Source organism: Python bivittatus, unplaced genomic scaffold (genome assembly GCF_059951505.1).
Source record: "Python bivittatus isolate LINGU-HERP-01145 unplaced genomic scaffold, Pbiv_v1 ctg000130_np1212, whole genome shotgun sequence".
NCBI classification, from domain to species: domain Eukaryota; kingdom Metazoa; phylum Chordata; class Lepidosauria; order Squamata; family Pythonidae; genus Python; species Python bivittatus.
The window spans coordinates 55705-82311 of NW_028277041.1; the positions used below are offsets into that span (position 1 = coordinate 55705).

A 26607-nucleotide genomic window follows, 5' to 3' on the forward strand; every position below is an offset into this window, starting at 1 on the left:
GGATCTGTGAGGATCGCTTTGAGCCCGATTTAACAAGCTTTTCTTTTTGCTGCTTATTTTTTGTGGGGCGGGGGGGACTACAAATGGTATCGATGGGTAGCCCTTCTAATTAGCCCTTCTAATTAGCCCATCTAATAGGAATGTCCAGAGAAATCTATCATCTAGAAAACCCCACTGAATACATGACATATGGGAATTTGCTATTTTCTACCTGAGCAATGAATGTCTGGCAAAATTTCCTGCATTACTATGTATTAAGAGTGAGTTTCTGGTGAGGTCCTGTGCTTCCTTACTCTTCATGTGATCAAAGACATTAACATGCACTTTTTTACACTGATCTGTTCTATCATTATTGCACTGATTTCAGACTGTGGATTTATGTACTGTCCAGAGTATAAGACTGAAATCCAATTGATCAGTTATAAACATTCTTAAAGGAAAACCTGCAGGAATTATGACATGTCTTTATGAACTGAAGATGAAGATGAAAGCTGCAGATGAAAAGCTATTGAATTTTCTTCTCTTGCAGTAAGAGTATGAGTTTCTGGCATGTCCTGCCCTTCTTATTTGCTGTTCATGAGATCAACCAGAGTCCAAGGCTCTTAGCCAACCTCACTCTGGGCTACAATGTCTATGAGAACTTTTTCAATGCAAGAATGACATACGAAGCCCTGATGGACTTGCTGTCTATAGGTCAGGAGAACGTCCCAAACTACAGGTGTGGAAGACAAAAAAATATTTTGGCAGTTCTTGAAGGCACTGATTCTGAACTCTTTAAGCATATTTCAACCATGCTGAGCATCTACAAAATCCCACAGGTATGAATGTAAGTAGAAGCTCTTTGTGTATTCTCCAGATGACTCCACAAGGTGGCAATGGTGGATATCACATAGTGTGGATTGGATTACGTGAGTGGTTTGATTACATAGAGTTTATGGAAGTGGACTGAAGGAAGTGATGAAAGAATCCTTCATAGGTCAAGAGGAAGAGGAAGAACTAGAAGAGAGTTGATGAGCTCTTCAAGCAGAGAAAAGGGAGAACAAAAGGCACTGTTTGGAGTTTTGTAGGAACATGGGGGAAGCAAAGAGGCTTTTCAAGAATAGAAAGTTCCTGAGAGCTTAAGGGCATAACCAGCCAGCCACTTTAATGTGTTTTGAGGCACAAAGTATGTCACCCTAAATTTGCTCTGCACCGACAGCCAATCTCTGGTATGCTTGTCAATGAGGTTGGTGCTGTTTCCTGAACAGCACATAAAGGTGAAGTGACTGGTGGATTTTGCTGCCAGTGGGAAAAATCCCAACCAATTGCTCTCTTTAAGGTGGGATGAGGATGGCAAAGGGGAAAAGGCTAGTTCTGAGAGAAGGCTAGAGCAGTGGGTTTGGCCACTTTTCAGAAAACAGTCTGCAGCGGGCGGGGGGGGGGGAGGATTCCCAAGGGTTAAAGAAACACTGCTCCCTTCCTACTTTGCTCTACTATCCAGCATCTGTAGCACATGATCTTTGGTACTGAGCTGCAGATGATCATCAGAGTGGAGAGGGGTTCCTATCGGCATGAGCTCTTGGTAGCAAAAGTGGCCCACTGAGTGCCATGGCATCAGCTCATACTAATCTATGTGGGTAGGGGATATCTGCCAGGTGTCACCCATGGGGATTACCAGGTGATCACAGGTTAGGCAAGGTTTTCTCAGCTGAAAGTCAATGAACAGAGAAAACGGAGGCAGGAGAAGTGATGGGGAAGCACATTTCATGCAGGTATTGTTTTCTGGAAATATTAACTCAGCTTTGGGGAAAGGTCCTTAGATTTAAGCATCTAAATTTTATCACTAAAAGGGAGACAAGCCACCATTTTTTCCTATTTTTATTAGATCAACTATGGGGTCATCAGCCACTTTCCTGAACAAAAACATCATTTTCCTTTTTTCTACCGGATGACCCCAAAACAAGAGCCTCCTCACTTGGCAATAGTCAAGCTGCTCCTGCATTTCCGATGGACGTGGATCGGCCTCGCTGCTCCAGAGAATGAAAATGGAGAAAACTTCAGAAGAACCTTTGCACTTGTGGCCATCCAGAAAGGTGTATGCATCGCCTTCTCCGAAAGCCTCCCACCAACTGATAAAGAAGTCAAAAAGGTCATGCTTTCATATTTTCACAACAGCCAAGTCAAAGTAATTGTTTGTCAATTGGACTTTCAGGGCACAGTAATGCTGGCATTAGTAACAAATACAATTGAACAGAGCAAAAACCTGTTTGGGGGAAAAGTGTGGATTGTCACAGCTTTGCCAGACATAAGTGTGCGGTTGTTTTACCAAGTGCTTGATCTCCACCATAAGCACCTTTTGTTATCCTTCTCAACTCAGGGGGGGGAAAGGACACAACACGATGATTTTCATTCATATGTCTCTGCTATTGAACAATTTGGGAAGGCAGCATTTCAGTGTTCCTATTCAAGGCCTGTGCTGTCGAAGAAAGTTTGGGAAAGATGCAGAGAAAAAGCAAACTGGGAAATCCCAGCCCGTGATGTGGTTGCAAAGATCCTGTCTGAGGATGCCTCTAGTATTTCCATTGTAATCCAAGCTGTGGCCAAGGTCCTCCATGCAGTCTTTTCCTCCCAACGAAGCCAGAGGGGGATGCGGGTTGGAGACCGCCTGGCACCTCAACTGGTAGAATCTTTGCAGGTAAAGCTACTTGTTCAAAGTTTCACTGATGGTTCCTCTTTGGGGCAGGGAGGAGAGGAGGTGGGATGAGGCACTATGAACAGAAGTTGCCAGATTTCTGGTTCTGAGCAGAAGCGGAGCCTTAGAGAGAGTGAAATTCTGTCACTGAATTTTCTACATAACCATTTGTGCTATTTTGGGATGCCATGTACTCAAGAATACAGTCACTATAGAGATGGCTGTTGTCTTTAAACACACACACACACAAACACACACACATATAATCTATAGTAAGTCCAAGGTAGCCTAGCAGCCATCAGCTTCCTCCATGAGATCAGCACCCAATATTGGTGTTTCCAGCCCAGGGAGTCATCCACTGGGGACAACCAAGTAAAGTTCTATTGAGAACTGCAGTGCCCAATTTTTGGGTGATCAATTTCACACATACACAAACAGGTATATATGTGTATATTTGTCTATATACATGAATACACACATACATATATATCTGTTTTTAGTAAAGATTTTTTAAGAAAGACAATAAAAACTTCCATGTCTTAACATAGTTGTTTTGAAATAACATCAAAGTCTGTGGTAGAGATCTCCATTCTCATCCAAATAAACACCATCCATGGAAAGAATTTAAAGCTGGAACACTTTATAATTTAAGATTGAGAAGAAGGTAAAATACCTGGGTATCATATTTGTCATAGTGATATCCAGGTATTTTACCCTCTTCTCAATCTTAAAACCTGTTTTATTGATCAATTCTGCTTGATCTTCAGTTTTCATGTTTTTCTGTTAAGATCTTTGTCTTCTGTTTGTTGATCTTAAAACTTGCTAATGCACCAAATACCTCTGATGTTCCCTTTAATGTTTAAATTCCCTTTAAAGGGCCTTCCAAAACCAACACCAAGTCATCTGCAAATGTCCTTAACTTAAAAGTTTCTTTTTAAATCTTTACTTCCACAATCCTCTCATCTTGTCTTATCTCTCTATTCAGTATTTCAAGAACCAAAATGAACAAGAGAGGAGACAGTGGTCATCTCTGTCTTGTTCCTTTCTGTATCTCCCAAGGGTTTGCTAGATCTCCACTAACAATCATTTGTACTTTCTGCAAAGTGTAAATCGATCTTACCCATTTCATAAAATTCTCTCCAAAGTTCGTATCTTCCAAACCTTGGAACAAGAAAGCTCAGTTCAAATTGTCAAAGGCCTTCTCTGCACCTATGAAAATCAATCGGCTTGTTTTTCATTACGTTGCTCCAAATATTCTAAAATGTCCAACACATTTCTCATATTGTCCTTTCACTGTCTTTTAGGTAAAAACGCACATTGATCCTTATGAATAAATGCTTGCAAAATTATTTCCAGTCCATCATCCAGAATCATTGGAAACAATTTGTAGTCACTATTCAGTAATGATATCGAGCTATGGTTTCTTGTTAAAGTTGTTCAACACGGGTGGTTTTCCATATCTTTGTAGCTTCATCCTTTTCTGAGGAAGTTCCAGCTTTATAATTTTTCCATGGACGGTGTTTATTTGGATGAGAATGGAGATCTCGCCACAGACTTTGATATCATGCAATGGGCAGTTTTTTCCAACAAGTCTGCTGCTGGGGTCAACGTTGGGAGAATAGAAAGAGGGGCATCCTCTGAAGTCAAGGTCTCTATCACTCAGAGCACCATCCTGTGGCCAATGTCATTTAATTGGGTAAGTGATGCGGTTTCTCTTTGGTTCTTACCGTTTATTTGCTGTTCTGCATGCCAGCTTGGAAAGGAATCCCTTTGAGTTCAATGGGGATGTAATGGCACCAAAAGGCCCATTTACTCAGGATATACCTAATTATATCTTCTTCAACAGCATACTTACATAGTCCATGAAAAGCATGATGTGTCCCTCACTGATTGGTAATTACATAAGGCAGGGGGCACAATATTACTGTATGTCCTGCTTCAGCTACTTGGCAGGGAGGTCTTTCCAATGAACCTGTTTAGGAGAGCCACAGATGGGTTTTGTTTCTTCACTTCATTGTTACCTGAAGTAAGCCTCCTTCTTTTACACATTTACAAAAAGGCAAGGTTGAAGATGAGACAAAAGTTCATAGGTTTTGGGCCCAGAGATGGTATCTTTAGGAAGGGCACACCACACCCCCTTTCAGACCAGATGGTATTACCTTTTCAGAGAAAGAAGTGTTCACTGCTGCCTGGACCCAACCACATGCCAAGTTCCAGGCAACTTTAATCAACCAGGACGGCAAGAAAGTAACAGAAAGTTGATTAGCCCAAGGCTGCTTGTGGCCTTGGGAGGACAAAGAAGGTGGCTGGAGCTAGAGAGTTCAGAGGCATGAACCTGGCTAGTGAGAAATTCAGGTTCAGAGGGGATAGCTTGGAAAAAGGCATAGATCTTGGTGCAAGTGCATGATAGATGTGTCCTAGCAATTGTCAAGACAGAACTCAGCAATCTTCTACCTACCCACAGGAGACTATAGCTCTCATTTTTTTTGCCATTGGTCACTCTAACTGAAGCTAATGGGACTTGCAAAACAACCTTGCCTCACTCTGGCATAGGAGAAATACATTGCTGAAGAAATCTTGGCCAAAGGAGCAGTCGGTCCTTACATTTAAGGCACAGGGAGGTTTGATTTGATTTCAATGTAATTTGTTGAGTGAATGCAGCCATTATATTAGGGAAAATGGTTCATAACTTAGCATGATTTGTAAATAACATGCATGTCATGCTCAACCAGCCATAATTAAAATAAACATGGTTTAGCCCAGTGTGTGTACCCAGTCCATAACTTACTTCAATTCATATTAAGTAAGAGATCCCAATTCACACATCAACCTGAATGCCCTTTATTTTTATGTCTAGAAGGTGCCATTTTCTGGGTGTACTGAAAGATGTCTCCCAGGATACACCAAGCTCAAGAGAGAGGGAGCGCCAGTCTGCTGCTACGATTGTTCCCCATGTACGGAAGGTACAATCTCCATGCAAGAAGGTAGGTGGCTCTAGAGCAAAGAAAGATGCAAATTGCACTCTTGCTCTTCTGGGAAATTGTTGTTAAAGGTATTTTCTTTCCTAGTTGTATATCTAATTATTAGCATTTTTTTTCTTGGTCCCATTGGTGGGTAACAGGGCAACTACAGGGCAGGCATAGCATGCTGGGAGCCACACTTCAGAAAGAAAGTAGAGCCAGAATAAAACCCTAAATTCAGCTTGAACGTAAATTAACCTAAACAGAAATGGTTAGGGTCAATACAGTTTCTCCCCATATATCGCCTCACCAGCAACCAAGCACCAGCAATCATCACCAGCAGTCATCAGCCAGATAAGCAAAGGTTACCACGAGGCACACAATCAAGCAGCAAACAATAGCTAATCAAAGAACTACCAGAGGAGCAAAACAAAACCCCCACCCTTACAAGCACTGGCAAGGCAGGCCACAGCACATAAATAAAGAGCAAACCCCATCGCATTTACCACTCTGGATGTTACCTAGCCGGGTAATGAAATGTTTGCAAGAAAAGAACCAAGCTCAGAGAACTGCAAGGACTCCGCAGTTCAACCCTGAGCTACACATATTTGCCTCTATTGATACAACTCCTGTCTATTACCCACTGATGATGTTTCCTCCATGAATCCCTGTTTTGTAAAACCACAGTTTAGGTCCAAAGCAAGTACAGTGAGAAGGTATTTTGGTATAAGGTGTCCACCTCTCCCAATATTCTCTCTTAGTCCCCCACTTCCAAAAACCTATTTCACATATTGTTGCTGTGTTGTATTATTCATATTTATTTCCTTATTTGGCTGCCATTGTGCTGTTGTGACTCGAAATGGTTAACATGAGATAAAAACAGAATACAAAAATGACCAATAATACATCAATAAAAACCTGTAAAGACAACCCAAGAGAAAGCTAATCAACATAATAGTATATCTCACAGGCTCCCACCAACATACCAACTCCCTTGCCCAGGAACATATTTAAGGTTTGCAAAGGTTGGGCCATTCTAATTGCAGGGGGTATGATGCTCCAAAGGGCAAGTGCTGTGACTCCTTCTTTGGGTCCTGCTAGAGGACACCCATTAATTGATGGGACCCAAAGCATGCCTTTCCTGTCTGACCTAACGGGGCAGGTGGAAACAATTGGAGAGAGGCAGTCCTAGAAATCACCCAGCCTCATGCCATGAAAGGCTTTATAGGTAACAGCACCTTAAATTGCACCCAGAAGTACACTGGAAGCCAGTGCAGCTTGGAAGCCAGAGTTGTAATATGGGTGTGATAAGATGCATCCATTACTGCTGCACCACCATTGCAACTTCCACATATTCTCAAAGAGCAGTCTCATGTACAACGCATTGTAGTAATCCACTCAGGAAGTGATTAAGACATGAGGGACCAGGAGCAATGGCTCCCAGGCCAGGAAGGGGAGGGGAGGGGAGCAATTGGCATACAAGACAAGAATGGATTTTCATCATGTTACATCTAGAGATTCAGAGAGATGGTTGTTAAACAGCTATTGCTTGTATTTTTCAGATGCAGCTCATTGCAAAAACTGCCCAGATGATCAGCATTCCAATAAGAAGCGAGATCAATGTGTCCCCAAAGTTATAACTTTCCTCTCCTATAAAGGAATGCTGGGTCTCATCCAGGCTCTCTTTGCCATTGCCTTATCCGTAACTACGGCTTTTGTTTTGGGAATCTTCATTAAATACAGAGAAACTCCCATAGTCAAAGCCAATAACCGGGATCTCACCTACATTCTCCTGGTTGCCCTCCTCCTCTCATTCTTGACCTCTCTTCTATTCATTGGTCACCCCAAGAAAGTCACCTGCCTTCTTCGACAAACTGCTTTCAGTGTTGTTTTCTCAGTTGCTGTGTCTTCCTTGCTGGCCAAGACTGTCACAGTGGTGGTGGCGTTTCTGGCCACAAAGCCAGGCAGCAGGATGAGGAAATGGCTGGGGAAAGGTCTGGCTAATTCCATTGTCTTGTCCTGCTCTGGGGTTCAGGTGGGCATCTGTATCATATGGCTGGGAATCTCTCCCCCATTCCCAGACTCTGACCTGCATTCCCAACCAGGACATATCCTGTTACAGTGCAATGAAGGCTCAGTTACCATGTTCTACTCTGCCCTCAGCTACATGGGCTTTCTGGCTGCCATCTGCTTCTTGGTGGCTTTTCTAGCCCGAAAGCTGCCAGGGAGCTTCAATGAAGCCAAACTGATTACTTCAGCATGCTGGTTTTCTGCAGCGTTTGGGTCTCCTTTGTCCCCACCTACCTGAGCACCAAAGGGAAATACATGGTGGCTGTGCAGATCTTCTCCATCCTGGCCTCCAGCCTGGGCTTACTGGGCTGCATCTTTGTCCCAAAATGCTACATCATTATCCTGAAACCTCACCTGAACACAAAAGAGCATCTGATGATGAAAACTGATGAGACCTCTTAAGTTTGGAATCTATTTTTTTCCCTATCATTTACTGGTAATTTAAGATCATATCACTTAGAATTAAGGTCCTTTATACATGTTCTGAAATTCAAAGTATGTTTTTTAGACAATAATGGAATAAGTACAGCAACATGTTTCTATATCAGGATATCAGATTAACAAGAAAAACACAGAGTGGATTACATGGAATTGATCTGAAGAGGAAAAGGAATATTTGCAGTAAAGAGTAGGCTTTAATATGACTGTCAAACTGATTCACTTCCTGGGAATTTACTTCACAAAATTTAATAAAGATTTATTCAAGAATAATTATTCATAATTTGGGTAAAATACAATGGCAAAAATTATAAGATGGAAAACAACAGTCCTAGATCGGAAGAAGAAAAACAGTAAAATGAATGTTTTTACCCCGTCTCAACTTTCTATTTCAAGTGATTCCAATAAGGATTGAAGATAAAACATTGAATGAGCAGCAAGGACAAATCACTAACCTCATTTGTTCAAACCAAAGTGTAAAGAATAAATTTAGGATTTTGCAAGACATAAAACAAAGAGGTGGATTTGTTCTATTAAACTATACTCTCAAACCAGCAGTATGACCTGAATAACAGATTGGGTTAAATGGCCATTTGGCCGAGTTACCTCTCCCAGAAGGCTTGCATCTTTGGTTAATTACAAACAGAAGCATGCAATCCATAAGAGATGACTCAGTTATAAATAGTATAGTCCTTCTAAGGGAAAGAGTACCAGGAAGAGATCTCATTCCTACCAGGACAGGGTGGATGTAGAGGAGTATGGAGATGGCCTTGAAGGAAATATGTGGCATGTGAGGGAGAAAGAAATGAGTTTGAAAGTGCCCTCTGCACATGGGAAAGGCAATGCTGAAGATGCTGAATGCAGTGGCTGCAGCTAAGCAGAAAGCGCCACCACTTCCCCACTTCCTGTCAGCTTTTTGAGGTAGTCCAGACAAGAAGCACATCCAGAAGTACTAGCTCTAACTTTATTGTAAGATTTCATCAACAGAATCTTGCAAGCCTGAAAGGACATCTCTCCCCCCTCGCCTTTACAGTCCAAGAAACTAGGACATTTTGTTTTCCATTCCTTAAGGATCTGTTCTCTTGAATTGCATTGTTCAGATCCAACGGTGTGTTAAGAAATTTATTACAAACACTAGAATATAAGAAGTACTTTTCCTGACAAATTCTTTTAGTCAATTGTAAGAGAATCCTCATGCAGGAGAAACAGTTCAGTTCCCAAGAATGTGGTACATGCTTTGCTTTGTGGTGCCTTTTCCTGAATTACCAGAGTTTTCACAATGAAGAAAACCTGGGACCCCACACGGGTAGGAGGTCCTAGAGGGGCACGGAGTGCAGGAAATCTTTCCCAATTCCCCAGTTTGGTAAGAGATCTCACAGTCCACACAGAAGAGAAATTGTACAGATGCATATAGCATAGGAAATGTCCTGTTTAGAGTTTGAGCTTCTTAGAACAGAGGGGAATCCATACTGGATAGAGGCCATATTAAAATTTAGAGTATGGGGACTGCTGAGTCACCAAAGACTTCATATAGGAAAGAAAATAAAAACCATCAATGCACTGAGTGTGGGCAAGATTTGGCTGAGAAGTCTACAACTGGCATCAGCAAACAATCCGTATGGGAGAGAGACCATATAAATCCCATCAGTGGAAAATACTTTGGTTACCATTTGTCTGTTTGAAATGAGAAAATTCACACTGGGGGTCACCTAATGAAGGATTTGAGTGTGGGTCCTGTTTTTCTCAGATCTTAAAATCTATATGAGTATCCATCTTAGAAATATCACTAAGTTCACCTCAGATGACCACTTTGGAGAAAAATACAAAGGAGGACAATTATTATAGCATCTAAGCAAAAAAAGTACAGTTTCCTCTCTGGAAGGGTTATGCGTCTCTGAAGGATAAAGCATGAATGCTGTCTGCCCCATGAAAAGTAAGCAAAAGACGAGTCTGAAATGGAACTACAGGAGATGAATGACCTACAGTATGTAGCACCTCCATGATTTGGAAAAAAGTAATCGCGTCAATAGTAATAGGAGACAAGGGGAATTTGACTGGGGAGGGGGGAATTGGATGCAATGCCAAATTGGCTGGAATTGTTTGATTTGCCATTTGTTAAGTTGATCTAAAAGATGATGAATGAAGTAAGGCTATTATGGAAGCCAATAAGAACTGACATGGATTCTTGGACACTGTAGCCTACAATCTATTGCCCAGAGAAGTTGAAGGAGTAGGCCAAGATTTCATGGAAACTGTAAACATAAAGATTGCTTGACTTGCCCTGGATATAGTTATTCCGGAGTATCTGAGCTGAATTGAGGAAAGTGCCTCATTCACAGCAGGGCAGGGAGGAATTACACTGTTTTCTCTGGCTAGTTATATAATATTCAGTTTTATTAAGACACCCCAAGGTTGCAGGAAAGTTGCACGCAAAGCAAGAAACATGAAAGTTGTTAAGTGCAGGAGGCAGGAGGCAGGACATGGATTCATCTGAGAGGGACATTAGCTTCAGATTTTGAGAAGAGATAAGGAAGGCCTTTGAACCTGCAACACCTGCTCACTGCAGCTTCACCTTTGGCTAGACTCAGCACCAAAGTGAAGTCAAAGGGAATGGAGATAGAATGGAGGGAACTGAGCTAATTTGGGAGGAGTGGCGAGAACTGGATCGGGATTACTCATGAACAAGAGATAAAGCCAAGAAGTCACAAGGCTTTGTGCAAAGAATACCAGAGCAACAATTAGCAGCTGAGTCAATGGGAACTGGTGAAGAGATGGAAATTGACCTATCTGGGGCAGCGGAGAAAGCGTTTAGAGAGATCTAACTGAGATGGAGAAAGATGCTAGGAGAAGAGGGAGAGAAGACCCAACTGAAGACCTGGTCATAAAGGCCGAAGCAAGCAGCCAGTTCCATGAGACACTGGAAGAGACAACTGAAGGAGCACATTTGGGAAGGGAGCAGGGAGGAGAGTGAGTTTAGTTCCTGGACTCTTCAACTTGGTATCGTGTGAGGTTTCTATCGTACTGTGTCCCAGGTCTGTGGAGGGTTTTTAAGGGTCCAAAGTAAAAGCTGCCAAAGGTTCACAATTACAGGTGGGACATTGGTTTTTCCTTCCTGGATGCTCTGTGGAAGGAAAGCCCCACTGTAGAAGGAGCACCCCCATCTGCTGATGGAAGAGTGTACTGTAACGTGTATCTCGAGGTTAACTTTCTTAGGTAAAGGGAATAAAAAGTTTGCTGAGTTGTTTTCTCAAAGACTCTTAAATTGGAACTATGCCCATGAGTCACGCAGAGTTTTTTCCCATATGCACACCAGTAAATGAAGTCATACAGAAAATCAACTGTGATCCCTAAATCCCTATATAATTATCAAAAGCACAGTGATTTCTTCTTCTTCTTCTTCTTCCACCAAAGCCTATGGGATTCCCTCCATCCACAGTCATTTTGAAACCAAGGTAAAGATACTTAGTAACTGTCATCAACAGAACTTGACAAATATTTGGTAATTCTTATAAAAAACCTGAAAATCTGGTCCATGAGTACCACAAGGACTATGGAGAGCATCTGGAAGGATTCCGATTGGCAGGACTATGCCACTCTGAAATGTAATGCTTCCCATTGCAGATCTGGTGCCAGACAACATTTCATATCCTCTTGATCAAGTTTGTGCATCTGTGTTCTTTGGTGAGAGAATTTGGCTTCACTTTTAGCAGCTCTAAGACCACAACAGTGGGGCTGGTCTCCGAGAACAAGAGCAGATCTCCATCATGATATGTGAAATTCTGCTGCTGCTGCTTCTCCTGGTGTCCTATTTTCCTTGTGGGTCATTGATGACCAAATGTCCACTGAATGTACAAAAAGAGGAAGAATACATATTTAATTACTACAAGCCAGGAGACTTCCTGATTAATGGAATCATATCTACATCTAGCACTATATTTTATCCTTACATTTTCTCTAAGCCTCCAACCAACAGTTTTGAAAGGTAATTCCTGATGTGTACTTAACCCTGTTGATTATTTTTATCCTTTCCACAGTTTTTTTTTTCTTTAATAGGGATGGTTCCCATTTCCTGGTATCTGGTCTCTGTCACCCTTTTTCCTCTTCATTTGCTTTAAGGAAAAGGCTTAATTTTGGGGGAGAGTGTTCTTGGATCTTAACAAAATAAGTCCCTGTGATGCCAGGGAGTGTCACCAAATACCCTTTTAGCTGAAGGCAAAGAAGTAAGGTCCTTTCCCATTTTATTTTCCCATTCTCTTCAGTTGTCTCCATGATGCACTATCTATCTATCTATCTATCTATCTATCTATCTATCTATCTATCTATCTATCTACCTACCTACCTACCTACCTACCTACCTACCATCTACCTACCTACCTACCTACCTACCTACCTACCTAATATCTACCATCTACCATCATCTTATCATCTTTCCCTTCCTGGGCATGCAGCCACAGTCCTCACCCACTGGCTTTCAGCTTTCTTTCTTAAGATGGCTTGAGGGGCACTCTGGATCCCAGAACAAGAGAGAGGCTGGCATTCTGCTTTGCATGGCAGGACACCAACTTCCTATTTAATTTTTTCTAAAGTAATGGAATACTTTTTAACTTTTCAAAAACCTAAGAGACCAGGGAGGTTTGCAAGCAGAAAGGGAAGTGGCCGTGGGCATATCATGTCTTAGCACTACGGATGGTCTCTCGGATTTGGAAAGGAATTCGACTGAGGCCATTTCAGCCTTTCCAAAGAAAGGTAAAGCTCATTTCTGGTCAGTGCTTACTTTTATACACTTCGAAGTAGAAATCTGTCACTGATCTGTTGAGGCGAATTCTAGGTACCTCATAACTACCTTTATTATCTTATTTTATTTATTTTGTATTATGTATTATGTAGTCACCCACTGCGGGAGATGGGCGGCATACAAATTTAATGTAATAAATAAATAAAGTTTATTTGCATCATTGCCAGGCATAAACTAACATTAAAGGAAAAACTTCTTTTCTGAAAATAAATGTTTGCAGACAAGGAAGAAAGTATCTAAAAATTAAAATCACTTTTAATAGCACAGAACTAATATAATTACTATACTTGTTAATATTGATACATAAGAGAATCACCATATACTGCTGAATACAGTGAAATACCGCAGAATGTTCATCTATTCAGGATTGTATCTGAATGTAAAAAAAAAAAAACCTAAAATATTATTTTATGCTAAAGGAATATTAAAATATAGTAGTAAATAGTATCATGTGGGATGATTAAATCAATAATTAAATGTAACAGCTGACATTACAACAGTGCAGAAGTCTGAATGCAGGCTATACGACAGCTAACTAATTCTTACATAGTTTGTTCTGAATTTCACAAGCTGATGCACCAAAAGTAGCAACTTTATATGTTACCGAATCTGAGAACAATACGAAACACAAAAATATAAAAGTGATCAGTGCACCCTGTCAGTCTGGTGAGCCTTGGGGTGATTAGAGCTATTTGAATCTCGCTATGAAAGACATAACTGAAGGGTTTCAAGTTGCCCAGAATCACAGGAGATTATTCTGGAAGAAGGCTCTTTCATTTTCTTCCATCAAGAGCAGGTAAAAGAGGTGTGATACAGTACCTCAAGCTAATGTGTGAGAACTTCTGGCTGTCTTAGATGGTGCTCAGGACTAACTAGAGCCTTTGTTGGTGATAAACAAGGTTATTATTTTTATGGGTCATGGAGTCAGAGTTGACTCTTTGCTATCTACATAGATAGCCTTTCTCCAGGATGATCTATTCTTAACCCGGCCTTTTAAGTCTCTAAATAAGGAGATTGGGAATCTATTGGCGGGGGCGGGGGGAAGACTTAGGGCACTCCATTTGGTACATTCGTGGTAGAGTGCATTGAGCAAAATCAGTAGGCATTGAATTCAGTGACCAAGTGAAGCCTATTGTGACAACCCAACCTGCAACAGGACCACATCAGAGATTTTTCAGTATATAGGTTTAAGAGACAAAGTGAATAGGCATTCAAAGCAGCAAAGCATAAATAATCTACAAATCTCAAATATTTTGCCAGAATATTTGCTTTCAAATATTTGTACAATTAGTAATCAAAGGAATCCTAGATGACAGCCTACAAAAAAGAGACGTCTGGAATAGAAACCTATCTGTATATTTGGAGATGGTTTTACATAGTGAATTTTAAATAGTTACATCCAGTTGCTAAGATACTTGATGCATTTCATTCCGTAATATGAATACCTTAGTTTTGCTGGAGGTGTATTTCTCTAAGTCACTGTTATAGGAAATAATACAGCTAATTGTCTTGGAAAGAAGCTCCAAGGTATCAAAAGGACTGTCCTGATAGGAACGTCCAGAGAAATTTATCACCACAAAAGACCCTGGAAGTAAATCACAGAGGAATTTGCTATGTTTTGATTGAGCAATGAGTGCCTGACGATTTTCTGCATTGCAATGTTTTGACAGTGAGGTTCTGATTCACCTTCTTTGCTCTTCATGAGATCAACCAGATTAGTTTACCTGTTTTAGGCTGATCCATCCCATCGTTATTCCACTGATTTCAGACTCTGGATTTCTGAATGGTTCTTCACATAGTCATAGGACAGAAATCCACCTGATATGTTTTGAACGCCCCTAACAGGAAACATGGCATGACTTTATGAGATGAAGATGAAAATCCAAAGTGAAGGTGAAGATAAATTGATGTATCTTTTCTTGCAGTATAAGTGGTATGAGCTTCTCCTATATCCTGCCCTTCTTCTTTGCCATTCATGAGATCAACCAGAGTCCAAAGCTCTTACCCAATATAACCTTGGGCTTCAGCATCTATGAGAACTTCTTCAGTGCAAGAATAACATATGAGGCTATGATAGACTTGCTTTGTACCGGGCAGGAGAATGTCCCGAACTACCAATGTGGAAGACCCAAAAATCTATTGACAGTGTTGGAAGGGACGGATTTTGAGCTCTTCATACACTTTTCAGCCATGTTGGGCATCTACAAAATCCCACAGGTATGAATGGACGTTGAAGCTAAATCCAGTTTGGAAAGTCTCCAGAGAGTCCAAAAGGTGGCACTAGTGGATATCAAGAAATAAAATGAGCCAGACAATGGAGCTTGAAAGGCACTTGGCATAGTATTCATTCCATGATGCATGCAAATTCTTCTTGCATAAGTGCACAGCACAGTTTTTGAAAAAAACCATTGGTTTCACAGAATTCCTCTTTCTTTGCTACTGAATTGCATTTAGACTAAGGGCCTTTATGAAGGTTTGAGGAGAACGGCTCTCATCCATCCTCTGCATGAAACATTCATCCCCTTTGCCAATCCCTCTCCTGCCCCTTTTCTTTATCTTCCAGGCACTGAAGTCACTTGACTTCCCTCAAACAAAATCATTCACAAAACAGACTTTAGCCCTTTTTTCAAACCACCTCCAAGGAAAACCTCAGAAAAAGTCTAATGGAGGAAGAAGGAGGGAAACTTTCCTGTAAGAGGACTTTTGTGCATTTAAAATAAAGCAATATCTATGCACCTAGCTGACATCTTTTTCTCTCTGCAGTGGAAATTAAGCTTCTGATTTTTGTCCCTAAAAGCAAGACAACAACTCAACTTTTCTATTTCATTGTAGATCAATTATGGGGTCATCAGCCACATTCCTGAGCAAAAATATCATTTCCCTTTTTTCTACCGGGTGAGTCCAAAACAAGAGCCTCCTCACTTGGCGATTGTCAAGCTGCTCCTGCATTTCCGATGGACGTGGATCGGCCTCGCTGCTCCGGAGAATGAAAGTGGAGAAAAGTTCAGAAGAAGCTTTGAGCTTGTGGCCGTCAAGAAAGGGGTTTGCGTTGCCTTCTCAGAAAGCCTCCCAGCACTAGATAAAGAGAAAAGGAAGGACTTCCTTTTATATTTTAGCAACAGTGATGTAAAAATTATTGTTTGTCAGTTGGACTTTCAGGCCGCATTAACATTAGCAGTGCTAATACAAGAAATTGAAAAAGCTAAAAGAGTGTTTGGGGAGAAAGTGTGGGTTGCAACAACTTTGCCAGACATATCTGTGAGATTTTTTTATCGAATGATGGATCTCCAGCATAAACAACTGTTGTTATCTTTCTTAACTCTGGCAAACAAAAGGACACAAAATTATGATTTTAATTCATATGCAATTGCTAGTGAGCTGCTTGGGAAGACAGCATTTCAGTGTTCTTCTTCACACCCCGTTCTATCTAAGAAAGTTTGGAAAAGATGTACAGAAACCAAGAACTGGGAAATGCCACCCCGTGATGTGGTTGCAAGAATCCTGTCCGAGGATGCCTACAGTATTTCCACTTCAGTCCAGGCTGTAGCCAGAGTCCTCAATTCTGCCTGTTCCTCCCACATGAATTGGAGGAGGATCAGGGTTGGAGATCATCTCATACCCCAAGTGGTACAGCCATGGCACGTAAGACTTTTCTCTGAATTTCTGCTAATGATCCCCCTTAAATTCCTTAGCATTTGTTAGAAATGGGCAGGGTTAGAAATGGGGTGGGATATTCCCCACACCAATTGCCCAATTTTCAGTGTTTTGGGGTTTTTTTCCGGCCAAATGTGGAAGCTTGGAGAGAAAGGAGAGAGAAATTCTGTTGCTAGATCTTCCAAAGTGAACAGTTGGGCTGGTTTGGGAAGTTGGGAGAACAAGGAATGAAGAGGCAGGCCCTTTCCCTGTTTGCAGAATAAATCAGCATCAGGATGCTACAGTAGCCATCAACTTTCTTGATCATCCAGCATTGGCCTGATTTACCTTCTAGACCAGGGAATCTTTTCTCACTTCCTCTACTGCCTCCTTAAGAGGATGTGAAGCCTATTCATATCCATTTCAGCCTGAAATGGTTAATCTCCCACCCTTGCTGTCCACCTCAATTGCCCTCCACATTCCGCAGCTCTCACTCACAAAAACACAACTTTCATGGGGTGCAGCTGAGGCTGACCTGAGGTTTCTCACTCAAGAGCTGCAGACGAGAAGAAGGCAACATGGTGGGGACTAGGTGCAAAAAGAATATTGCCAAGGCTAGTGTCTGACATGGTTAGCTGCAAGTAAGGAAAGGCCCAGAAAACAACTTTCATACATTTCCAAATCCACAAGACCTCTTGCCAATTTCAGGGGCATTCGGTAACACTAGTCAACTTCACTTTCCTGCCAATGTTTGCCCCGATATACAGCACCATGAGATCCTACTCTTAAAACGCAGAAGAAGGACATTTATTCAAAGATGAAGTGCTGCAAAGCTGAAATGGTACAAATCAGAAATGTCACCAAGGGAGATGTTGAAGCATCCAGATGGTTGGATGTTTCTTTCTATAAAAAGACATGGCCATATGGAAGAGGTGGGGGGCAATAATTACACATTAGAGGGGAGGCAAGAAGATTGAATTCAGAGAAGCATCAAAGGAGATAGAAATCAGGGAGAGGTTGGAAGGGAAATTGTAGTCCAGATGTAGAGAATATGCCTAGTGAGATCGCCACCTTACAAATCACCTGATTTTTGGAATCAAAATATGCTTGTGACTTGAGAGTAGCAATTTCATAAAACAGAACATACCAGAGATCTTTTGATAGACAGAAAGGACATCGAGAGTAAATCCTTAACTAGATTTCTCCCAAACATTGGAGAAAGAGAAACTGAGCTGAAGTAGCCCCATTTGGATTTAGGAATGAAATAAGAATGTCGAAGGTCCAGGGGTGATTCTCCATGTTGTTTCAGCTTCATCCTTTCCTAAGAAACTTCCAGTTTTACAATCTTACTGAAGATGATGTTTATTTGGATGAGAATGGAGATCCTGCTGCTGACTTCGATATCATGGACTGGGCAGTATTTCCCAACAAGTCTGCTGGGGGGGTGAAAGTTGGAAAGATAGAAAGAGAGGCCTCTTCAGAAGTCAAGCTCTCCATCGATGAGAGTGCCGTCATATGGCCGACATCATTTCACCAGGTAGCTGAGTCTGCTTGTTTGTGGGTTTTATTACTTTTCTGCTCCTGTATAACCCTCTGAGGTTTCAGATTATTAGCCTTGTGACTCTGATCCATGGTCTGTGTCGGAAAAAGGCAGGTGGAAGGTCTATTTCTTCTGGACCTCCAAAGACCTACTGTTTACAGAGGGAATCCTGGCAGTGATGTGGGGCAGGATGGGAAACCTTGTTCTTGGGTAGCCCACTGCTGCTTGGAATTGAGATTTCAGACCTACATGTTGGAAGAAGGCGGAGACTCAAGGAGAGGTTATGATAGGTGCCTTCCAAGGAATTACAAGTATTAGAAGACGCAACCTTACGCTTCTTCTGCATTTGTGAGCCTTGAAGGTAGATCAGATTAGGAGGTCACTACTATTTTAGTGTAAAGCTATAGTAGCAGAAACTTGCAAGTCTGAATGCACTTCTCTTCTCCTTCACTTTATCTTTGTAAGAACTAGGAAAGGTTTTGTCTGAGACATTTGCATACCTTACTGTCCTGCCCTGGACTCAGTCCTCTTTTATCTGACTGTTGTCTTGGTAGTGGCTCTTCCACCTGCCTGTCCCACTGCCTTCTATACCTTTGGACCACATTGCCCATAGTTTATTGTTTCTGCCCATTCAATCTCAAGGTGATGATACTTGCCATATAAACTGCCTGTTGCCTTTAAGGCGGAGGCGGAGCTGGCGTCGCGGGGAGGCGGAGCTGGCGTCGCGGCGGTACGGTGTGCGATCTGGAGCTCCCAAGATCGCAGCTGATATCTCTGATGCTGGACGGTCCCGAAGGACCTAAGCCGTCCCGTAGAGACGGCGACTAGATAGGGCACGTCCTGTTGATCCCAGGGATATCGCAAAATCTCTGGTTGATCCGGGAGAAGTCCCTGAAACCAGCGACGGAGTGGCAGCCATTGAGACTGCAAAAGCCGGGACAGCTCCAAACGGAAGAAGAAAGTGTGCCAACCGGGTGAGATGGACCTTTATTATTCAATTTTGCTTAGAGAACACCCTAAGTAATCCAAAGTGAATTTTTAAAAGTGAAGAAAAGTGGGACTAAGCGGCGAGATTAAGCCTTTGGGAAAATTCTTTTTAGTTATTTAACTTTCCCTTTTTATGGACTTGAATCTGGCAGAGTGTGGTTTATTTCATTTTTAAACTCAACTGGACTGGCTTTTCTGTTTGATACTCAATAATTTCTGATTTCAAGCATTAGGACTAAGATTTTTTTTTATTGTTTTAAGAAGCATATTTCTTTTTCTCTTCTTTTCCCTTTCTTTTTCTCTCCTCTCTCCCCGGCTGGGAAAGAGGAAAAGCGAAGTGAAAGCTAATGAAAGAAAGTAGCACTGCCACCTAGAGGCTTGGATATATATATATATATTGTTTTTTCTACTGTGACTTGTTTTACTCATACTCAAGGACTCTTAAAAAGATAGCGAAGTGCATCACAAACTGTTTATATAGGTGCCACCTGAATAACTATAAACAAGACAGCGGAGAGTGGATTCTGAAAATGTTTAAGGTGGAAAGCCTGATTTAGTCACAAGAGCCTTGGACATTTAGTGGCAGTAGCGTACTTTTTGCTAGAGCCTTGGTTTTTTTTTTCTTTTTCTTTTTCTTTTTCTTTTTTCCTTTTTTTTTTTTTCCTTTTTGTTCCTTTCTTCCTCTCTACCTTCTCTTCAGCTGGTTTTCTTTTTTTTTTTTAAAAAGAAAAGAAATTTAGCTTTCTTTTCCTCTTCCTTTAATTTTTTTTAACTGTATACTATTGGATTAAGGCGGACAAGTGCCTGAAGGTTTTTCCTTTTCCATTCCCTTTTACTTCCAGGTTTTTTTTTTATCTCCTTTCTATTGTTTTTCATTCTCACTTTGTGGAATAGTATCTGTGGTTCTTGCCTTGTTCTCTCCCTCTTTTCTTTTTTCTGCAGCTTTAAGCATCAAGATGAGTAAGAAAATAACAGCCCCAATCCCATCAATGTCAGTAGCTTCCTCTTCACCTCCTGGGAGACAACGTTCAATTCAGACAATGATACAATATGAAAAAGAGAAGGAAGTGACATTACAGGCAATTATGCAAGAAATTCAGAAGATTGGAAAGAGGACGGAGAATATTGAGCATAGAATTGAAAAGACAGATGAAAGTATACAACAGATGATGACAAAATATGAGGAGAGATTTAAGAAAATTGAAGATGAAGACATACAAAGAGATAAGAAAATTGGAGATATCGATACTCGACTGAGTGAAGTCGAAAAAGCCAGGAGTGACTTGCTAGGATGGGAAATTGATAAATCAGAATACTATTTGAGATTTCAAAACATAGAGGAAGGAAAAGGTGAAAACCTTGCGGAAATAATGACAGAAATACTGGCAGAAGCATTGGAGATAACCACAGAGAAGATGTCAGATGGGATGGATGAAATCTTTCGTGTCTATACGAGATATGCAATGAGAAATAAACTACCAAGAGAAGTACACATAAGATTTACTAAAAAAACTATTAAGGCACAGATACTCCAGGTGGCACGAGAGAAAACACTAAAGTACAAAGATAAAGAAATTGTAGTCTTGAAGCAGGTGCCAAGAAAAGTAAGAGATATAAGAAGGCAATATTCATTCCTGACTAAAGAGCTACTTAGAAGAGGAGTAAACTACAGATGGTTGATTCCAGAAGGTCTTCAGTTCATTTGGCAGGAGCAAAGACAAAGAGTTGATACAGTCCAAAAAGCAGAGCTATTCTATTCAGAATTCTTTAAAGGAAAAGAAGAAGACACACAAAAGGAAGAATCGTTAATTGAGTTTCAAGAAGAAGGTGCAGCAGCAACTGGAAAAGAAAAAGAAGAAAGTGGGGGAGATGGTGTTCCTAGAGAACAACGAGAAGTAAGATCTACTAGAGCAATTAAACCCTCGTATAAAGCCTAACATGGAGGAAAGAAAATTGATTACGATCAATATAAATGGACTTAATCTGGCTATTAAAAGAAGGAAAGTATTTCATAAATTAGAGAAGTTAAAGTTTGATATAATTTGTCTGCAAGAAGTACATATCAAAAAACAACACGAATATTTGTTGCAGCAAAAAAAACTGGGTAAATTATTTACTTCCTTGACACAATGTAAAAAAAGAGGTGTGGTCCTATATATTAGAGATACAATGCCAGCAGAACAAATCTATGCGGATGATGATGGAAGGATTTTGATGGTTGAAATAATAGATAATAATGTTAAAACTCTTTTAATTGCAATTTATGCGCCCAATGACAATCAAGAAAAATTTTATAGGAAATTACATATGAAAATAGCTGAATTGGATTATGTTAATATTTGTATGATGGGAGATTTTAATGGAATAATGAATGATCAATTAGACTATAAAACACAGAAATTGACAAAGAGAACTAGGAAGACATTGCATCTTGCAGAATCTTATATTTAACCCTTGATTTCTTTCCCTGCCATATACATCTGGATATGCCGATTTGCCAATGCTTAAATGGTGCGTCAGTTCTCAAAACAGGTATTGTCTGAGATAAGAACCATATTCTAGGTAACACATTCATTTTTATTAGAGAAATTCTCCCCAGCAATGACAGTTGTAACTTTCCCCATCCTAATAAGTCCTTCTTAATTTCATTCCATATTTTAAAACAATTACTTTGAAATAACATACAATTCATGTTTGATATAATAATTCTCAAATATATCACTTTTTTCTCAATCTGAAACCCAGTTTTTACAGTCGATTTTGGTCTTCTGTCTTCATATTCTTTGTCAATATCTTTGTTTTCTCCATCTTAATTTAAAATTCAGCCAATGAATCAATTTCTCTCACTTTTTTCCATTAATACAACTATCCCTTCTAGAAGCCTCTCCAAAATTGAAACAATTATCGGCAATGCCCCCCCCCTTTTTTTTGCTTAAAGCAGCTGAATTCCTCTCTAAAATTGTTATAAATCAATTATTTTTTATCTTTCTTTCTCATATGTGTTTCTTGTAAACAAATTACATCCACCTTCAGTTTCTTAAAATAACAAAATATCTTCTTCCTTTTCTGGGGGCATTTGAGATAGATAGATAGATAGATAGATAGATAGATAGATAGATAGATAGATAGATAGAATAAAATTTGTCACTGTCTATCTTGTGAAATGACTCTGAGTGGTTTTCAGCAAGATAAAATTCAGTAAAATGCAACATAAAAAGAGTAGTTAAAAAAAATGTTCAAAGAAGACAGAGAGTTGGTGAGTAACTCCAGGCAGCATCATTGGGGGCTAACCATCCCCAGGGATGGGTAGAGCCCCTGTCACCCCAGGCACACTGACAGAGCCAGGTCTTTAAGCCTTTCCAGAAGGCCGGGAGGGTAGGGGGCCATCGTACCTCTGGGGGGAGAATATTCCAAAGGACGGGGGCAACAGCAGAGAAGGCCCTCTTCCTGGGCCTCACCAGCCAACATAACATATTCCATGTGGAGTATTTAAACTCCATATTTATTTTATGAATTTTGAAATCTCTAACCCTGTATCACCTAATGTAGTGGTATCTTCTTCAGCTTCTTGTTAGGTTTACTGCCTAACTCCTTCCATTTGCATCTCTTGAATCTCCTCCAATTCCACCTTGTGTATTTCCCAAAATTATCTCACCTTTTGAACTGAATTAAGTCAAAATCTCTGCTGCTCAAAAGTCAAAATCACTCCTTCTAATTTATCCTGACTAAATGGTATCTTCTCCTGTTTTAATTTATCAGTCAGGAAGATGTAATCTTTTCTCTTAGACAGGATTCTGATAGGTATTTCTTTAAGCAGGATTACATCTATCTTTAACTTTGGGTTAAAGTATTGTTGTACAATCTGGTCTCTTGTTCTCTTCTTAACAAAATGCATTAATTTCTGAATTTGCTGTATCTTGTGTTAATTCTATAGACCTTATCCAATTCTGCTTCCATTTCTTCTTCTTCCCAGTCCAACAATGTTGTAAACATCTGAACTATCCTGTGTCTTATATCTTCCCCAGGTTCTTCTGAGACTGCCCTCAACCTCAGGTAAAATTCCTTCTCTCTCAACTCTAGTAATGCCAAGTTATCAAAGTCTTTTTGCATCTCTTGGTTGATTGCTTCAGTCTTAGTTTCCAAAACTTCTACTTTTTCTTTAATTTGTTGAACCTCACCTTTAAAATGTATTTCAGATTCTTCAAATTCCTTATTCATTCTTTTCTCCAAATTCCTCCTCTATGGGTATTGTCACAGCCATAGTTGAGGCTGTGACAGTTCTTCCCATCTCTTCAAACCTCCTCAGTAACATCTCAGATGTAATTCCAGAAGGCTGGCCTGTCAGTGATACTCTTCTCCCTTCTTTCATCATTTTTCTAATAGTGGCCATCTCTTTCTGTCTTACTTTAATCCAGGCAATAAGATCATCAAAAGGACCCAAATTTTACCTATTTTTTCCATTCCTTTCTTGCGTTTCTTAAATCTTTCAGTTTCATGTCCAAAAAGTCCAAAAAGCTCTCCTGGACTCTTTATCTGTTTGAAATTTTATAATCCCAAATTCTTACCATGCTTACCATGCTGGTACTACTACTTGTGTCTCTGGTGAAGAGGATAATATTGAAAATGAGGTTTTGAAAAACATGCTTTCACTATACTTTGAAAAGGCTTTGAAAGTATATCCTTGACTTTTATAAACTGAGCACAATTAGCATGCAGAATTAGGACATTTGGAAAGGAGAAATCCGTAATGACTTTGAGTTAAAAATGTTAAAGTCTTAGAAAATCTTGAAACATTGTTACAGTCAAGAACCAGTTTCAGGGCAACATCTCCTTTTGCTCATTGTAAATCCTGCTCTTAGAAAGAGCCAAGGATCCCTGGAAGATAACCCAAACTCAGTGGGGGAGTTTATTCATTAGGTAATAGTGAGATTTGGTTGGATTCAGGTCACTGTTTGGGGGGAACAATTATGTGCATAAAGATGGTTTATAACTTTGCACAGTGTGTAAAACACATTTGTCATGTTCAAGATACCATGATTATAACAAACCATGGTTTAGCCCGGTTCATCAACCTACAGTGTAACTCATTTCCATTCAAATATGTAATCCCCCTAATGAAGATATTTCTCCCATTTTCTTTATGTTTAGAAAGTGCCTTTTTCCAGATGTACTGAAAGTTGTCTCCCAGGATACACCAAGCTCACGAGAGAGGGAGCACTGGTTTGCTGTTATGACTGTTCTCCATGTACAGAAGGATCCATCTCCATACAGGAAGGTATGTGGCTCAAAAGCAAAGAAGAAGCTCCATCCAAGTCCATACCAGGCCAGACCCTAATTAACTTCCAAGCCCAATGAAGTGTGTGAAATGCTTCCATCTGCTGAGGAAGCCACCATTCTAATCACCTAGTGATCTATTTTTCTTGTAAAATGCTCCAGAAGCCAGACCATACTTTTGGAGGGATCTAGGGGTGTCCCTGACTGTGATAATCTCCCTTCTGGGGGGATTAGTGACACAAATCTTACAACAGAAAGGAGATTCATTTACAGCACATACATTAGAGGAATAAGCAAAACTCAGCACCTAATTAACTACCAGCTAACAGAGACCTAAAGCACACGATCCATCTCTCTGTGCTGGGAAGAAAAGCAGAAAAAGCATTTGAGTTTAGCAGTCTTTTAGATCAAGAGCCATCAGGGTGACAAAGAAGGAGCCCAGAGTAAATCCTTAATGCTCTATCTCCACTCTGATGACTCCTTTTGGTCATTTGGTGAGGATATGCTGAAGATGTATGGTCGAAGGCTTTCACGGCCGGCATACTGGGCACAGAGAGAACTGCTCCTGTCTGTGCTCCTGCACTCTGAAGATGCCAGTCACAGATGCTGGCAAAACGTTAGGAAACAAAACTTCCAGAACATGGCCACACAGCCCGGAAGAACCACACCAGCCATCAGATGCTGAAGAGTCAATGCCACCCAACTCATGAGTTAGACAGCAATGATTTCTATTTTTCAGATGCGGCCCGTTGTGAAAAGTGTCCTGATGACCAGCATTCCAATAAGAAGCGAGATCAGTGTGTCCCCAAAGTTATAAGCTTCCTGTCCTATCAAGAGAGGTTGGGTCTCATCCTGTCTCTCGTGGCCAGTTTTTTGGCTCTAATCACTGGCTGCATTCTAGGAATCTTCATTAAATACCGAGAAACTCCCATAGTCAGAGCCAACAACCGGGACCTCACCTACATTCTCCTGATTGCCCTCCAGCTTTCTTTTTTATCTTCATTTCTATTTATTGGTCGTCCCAAGAAAGTGACCTGCCTTCTTCGACAAACCGCTTTCAGTGCTATTTTCTCAGTTGCTGTCTCTTCCTTGCTGGCCAAGACCGTCATGGTAGTGGTGGCGTTTCTGGCCACAAAACCAGGCAGCACAATGAGGAAATGGCTGGGGAAGAGTCTGGCGAATTCCATTGTCTTGTCTTGCTCTGGAATTCAGATTGGCATCTGCCTTATGAGGCTGGGAATCTCTCCCCCATTCCCAGATGCCAATCTGCGTTCCCAACCAGGACAGATCCTCCTGCAATGTAATGAAGGCTCAATCACTATGTTCTATGCTGCCCTCAGTTACATGGGCTTTCTGGCTGCCATCTGCTTCTTGGTGGCTTTCCTGGCCCGAAAGCTGCCAGGGAGCTTTAACGAAGCTAAGCTGATCACCTTCAGCATGTTGGTTTTCTGCAGCGTTTGGGTCTCCTTTGTCCCCACCTACCTGAGCACCAAAGGGAAATACATGGTAGCCGTGCAGATCTTCTCCATCCTGGCCTCCAGCCTGGGCTTACTGGGCTGCATCTTTATCCCCAAATGCTATATCATTATCCTGAGATCTCACCTGAACACAAAAGAGCATCTGATGATGAAAACTGATGAGACCTCTTAATTTTGGAATCTATTTTTTTTCCTATAGTTTACTAGTAATTGAAGGCAATATCACTTAGAATTAAAGTCCTTTATACGTGTTCTCAAATTCAAAGTATTCCTTGAAGAGGAAAAGGAATATTTGCAGTAAAGAGTAGGCTTTAATATGACTGTCAAACTGGTTCACTTCCTGGGAATTTACTTAACAAAATTTAATAAAGATTTATTCAGGAATAATTATTCATAGTTTTGGGAAAATACAATGGCAAAAAAGATGGAAAATATCAGTCTTAGATAGGAAGAACAGTAAAATGGATGTTTTACCTGGTCACAACTTTCTATTTCAAATGATTCCTTTAAGGATTCAAGATAAATCATCGAATGAGCAGCAAGAACAAATCAAAAAGCTCATTTGTTCAAACCAAAGTGTAAAAAATAAATTTAGGATGTTTCAAGACATAAAAGAAAGAGGTGGATTGGCTCTGTTAAACTATACTCTCAAACCAGCAGTTTGACTTGAATAACAGGTTGGGTTAAATGGCCATTCGGTTGAGTTACCTCTCCCAGAAGGCTTGCATCTTTGGTTAGTTACCAACAGAAGCATGCAATCC

The 26607-nt window shown here is 40.6% G+C and overlaps 1 protein-coding gene and 1 pseudogene across 1 annotated transcript; both read left to right on the forward strand.

The window, feature by feature from the left end:
• Positions 1–572: 572 nt before the first annotated feature.
• On the forward strand, positions 573–8103 carry LOC148216515 (vomeronasal type-2 receptor 26-like; annotated as a pseudogene).
• Positions 8104–14869: 6766 nt separating this feature from the next.
• Positions 14870–26018, forward strand: LOC148216516 (vomeronasal type-2 receptor 26-like). The gene is made up of 5 exons (XM_088135837.1): positions 14870–15151; positions 15767–16060; positions 17877–18104; positions 24243–24369; positions 25108–26018. Exons 1-5 carry the CDS (start codon positions 14870–14872, stop codon positions 26016–26018), a joined length of 1842 nt encoding a protein of 613 aa, XP_087991963.1.
• The last annotated feature ends 589 nt before the right edge of the window (positions 26019–26607 follow it).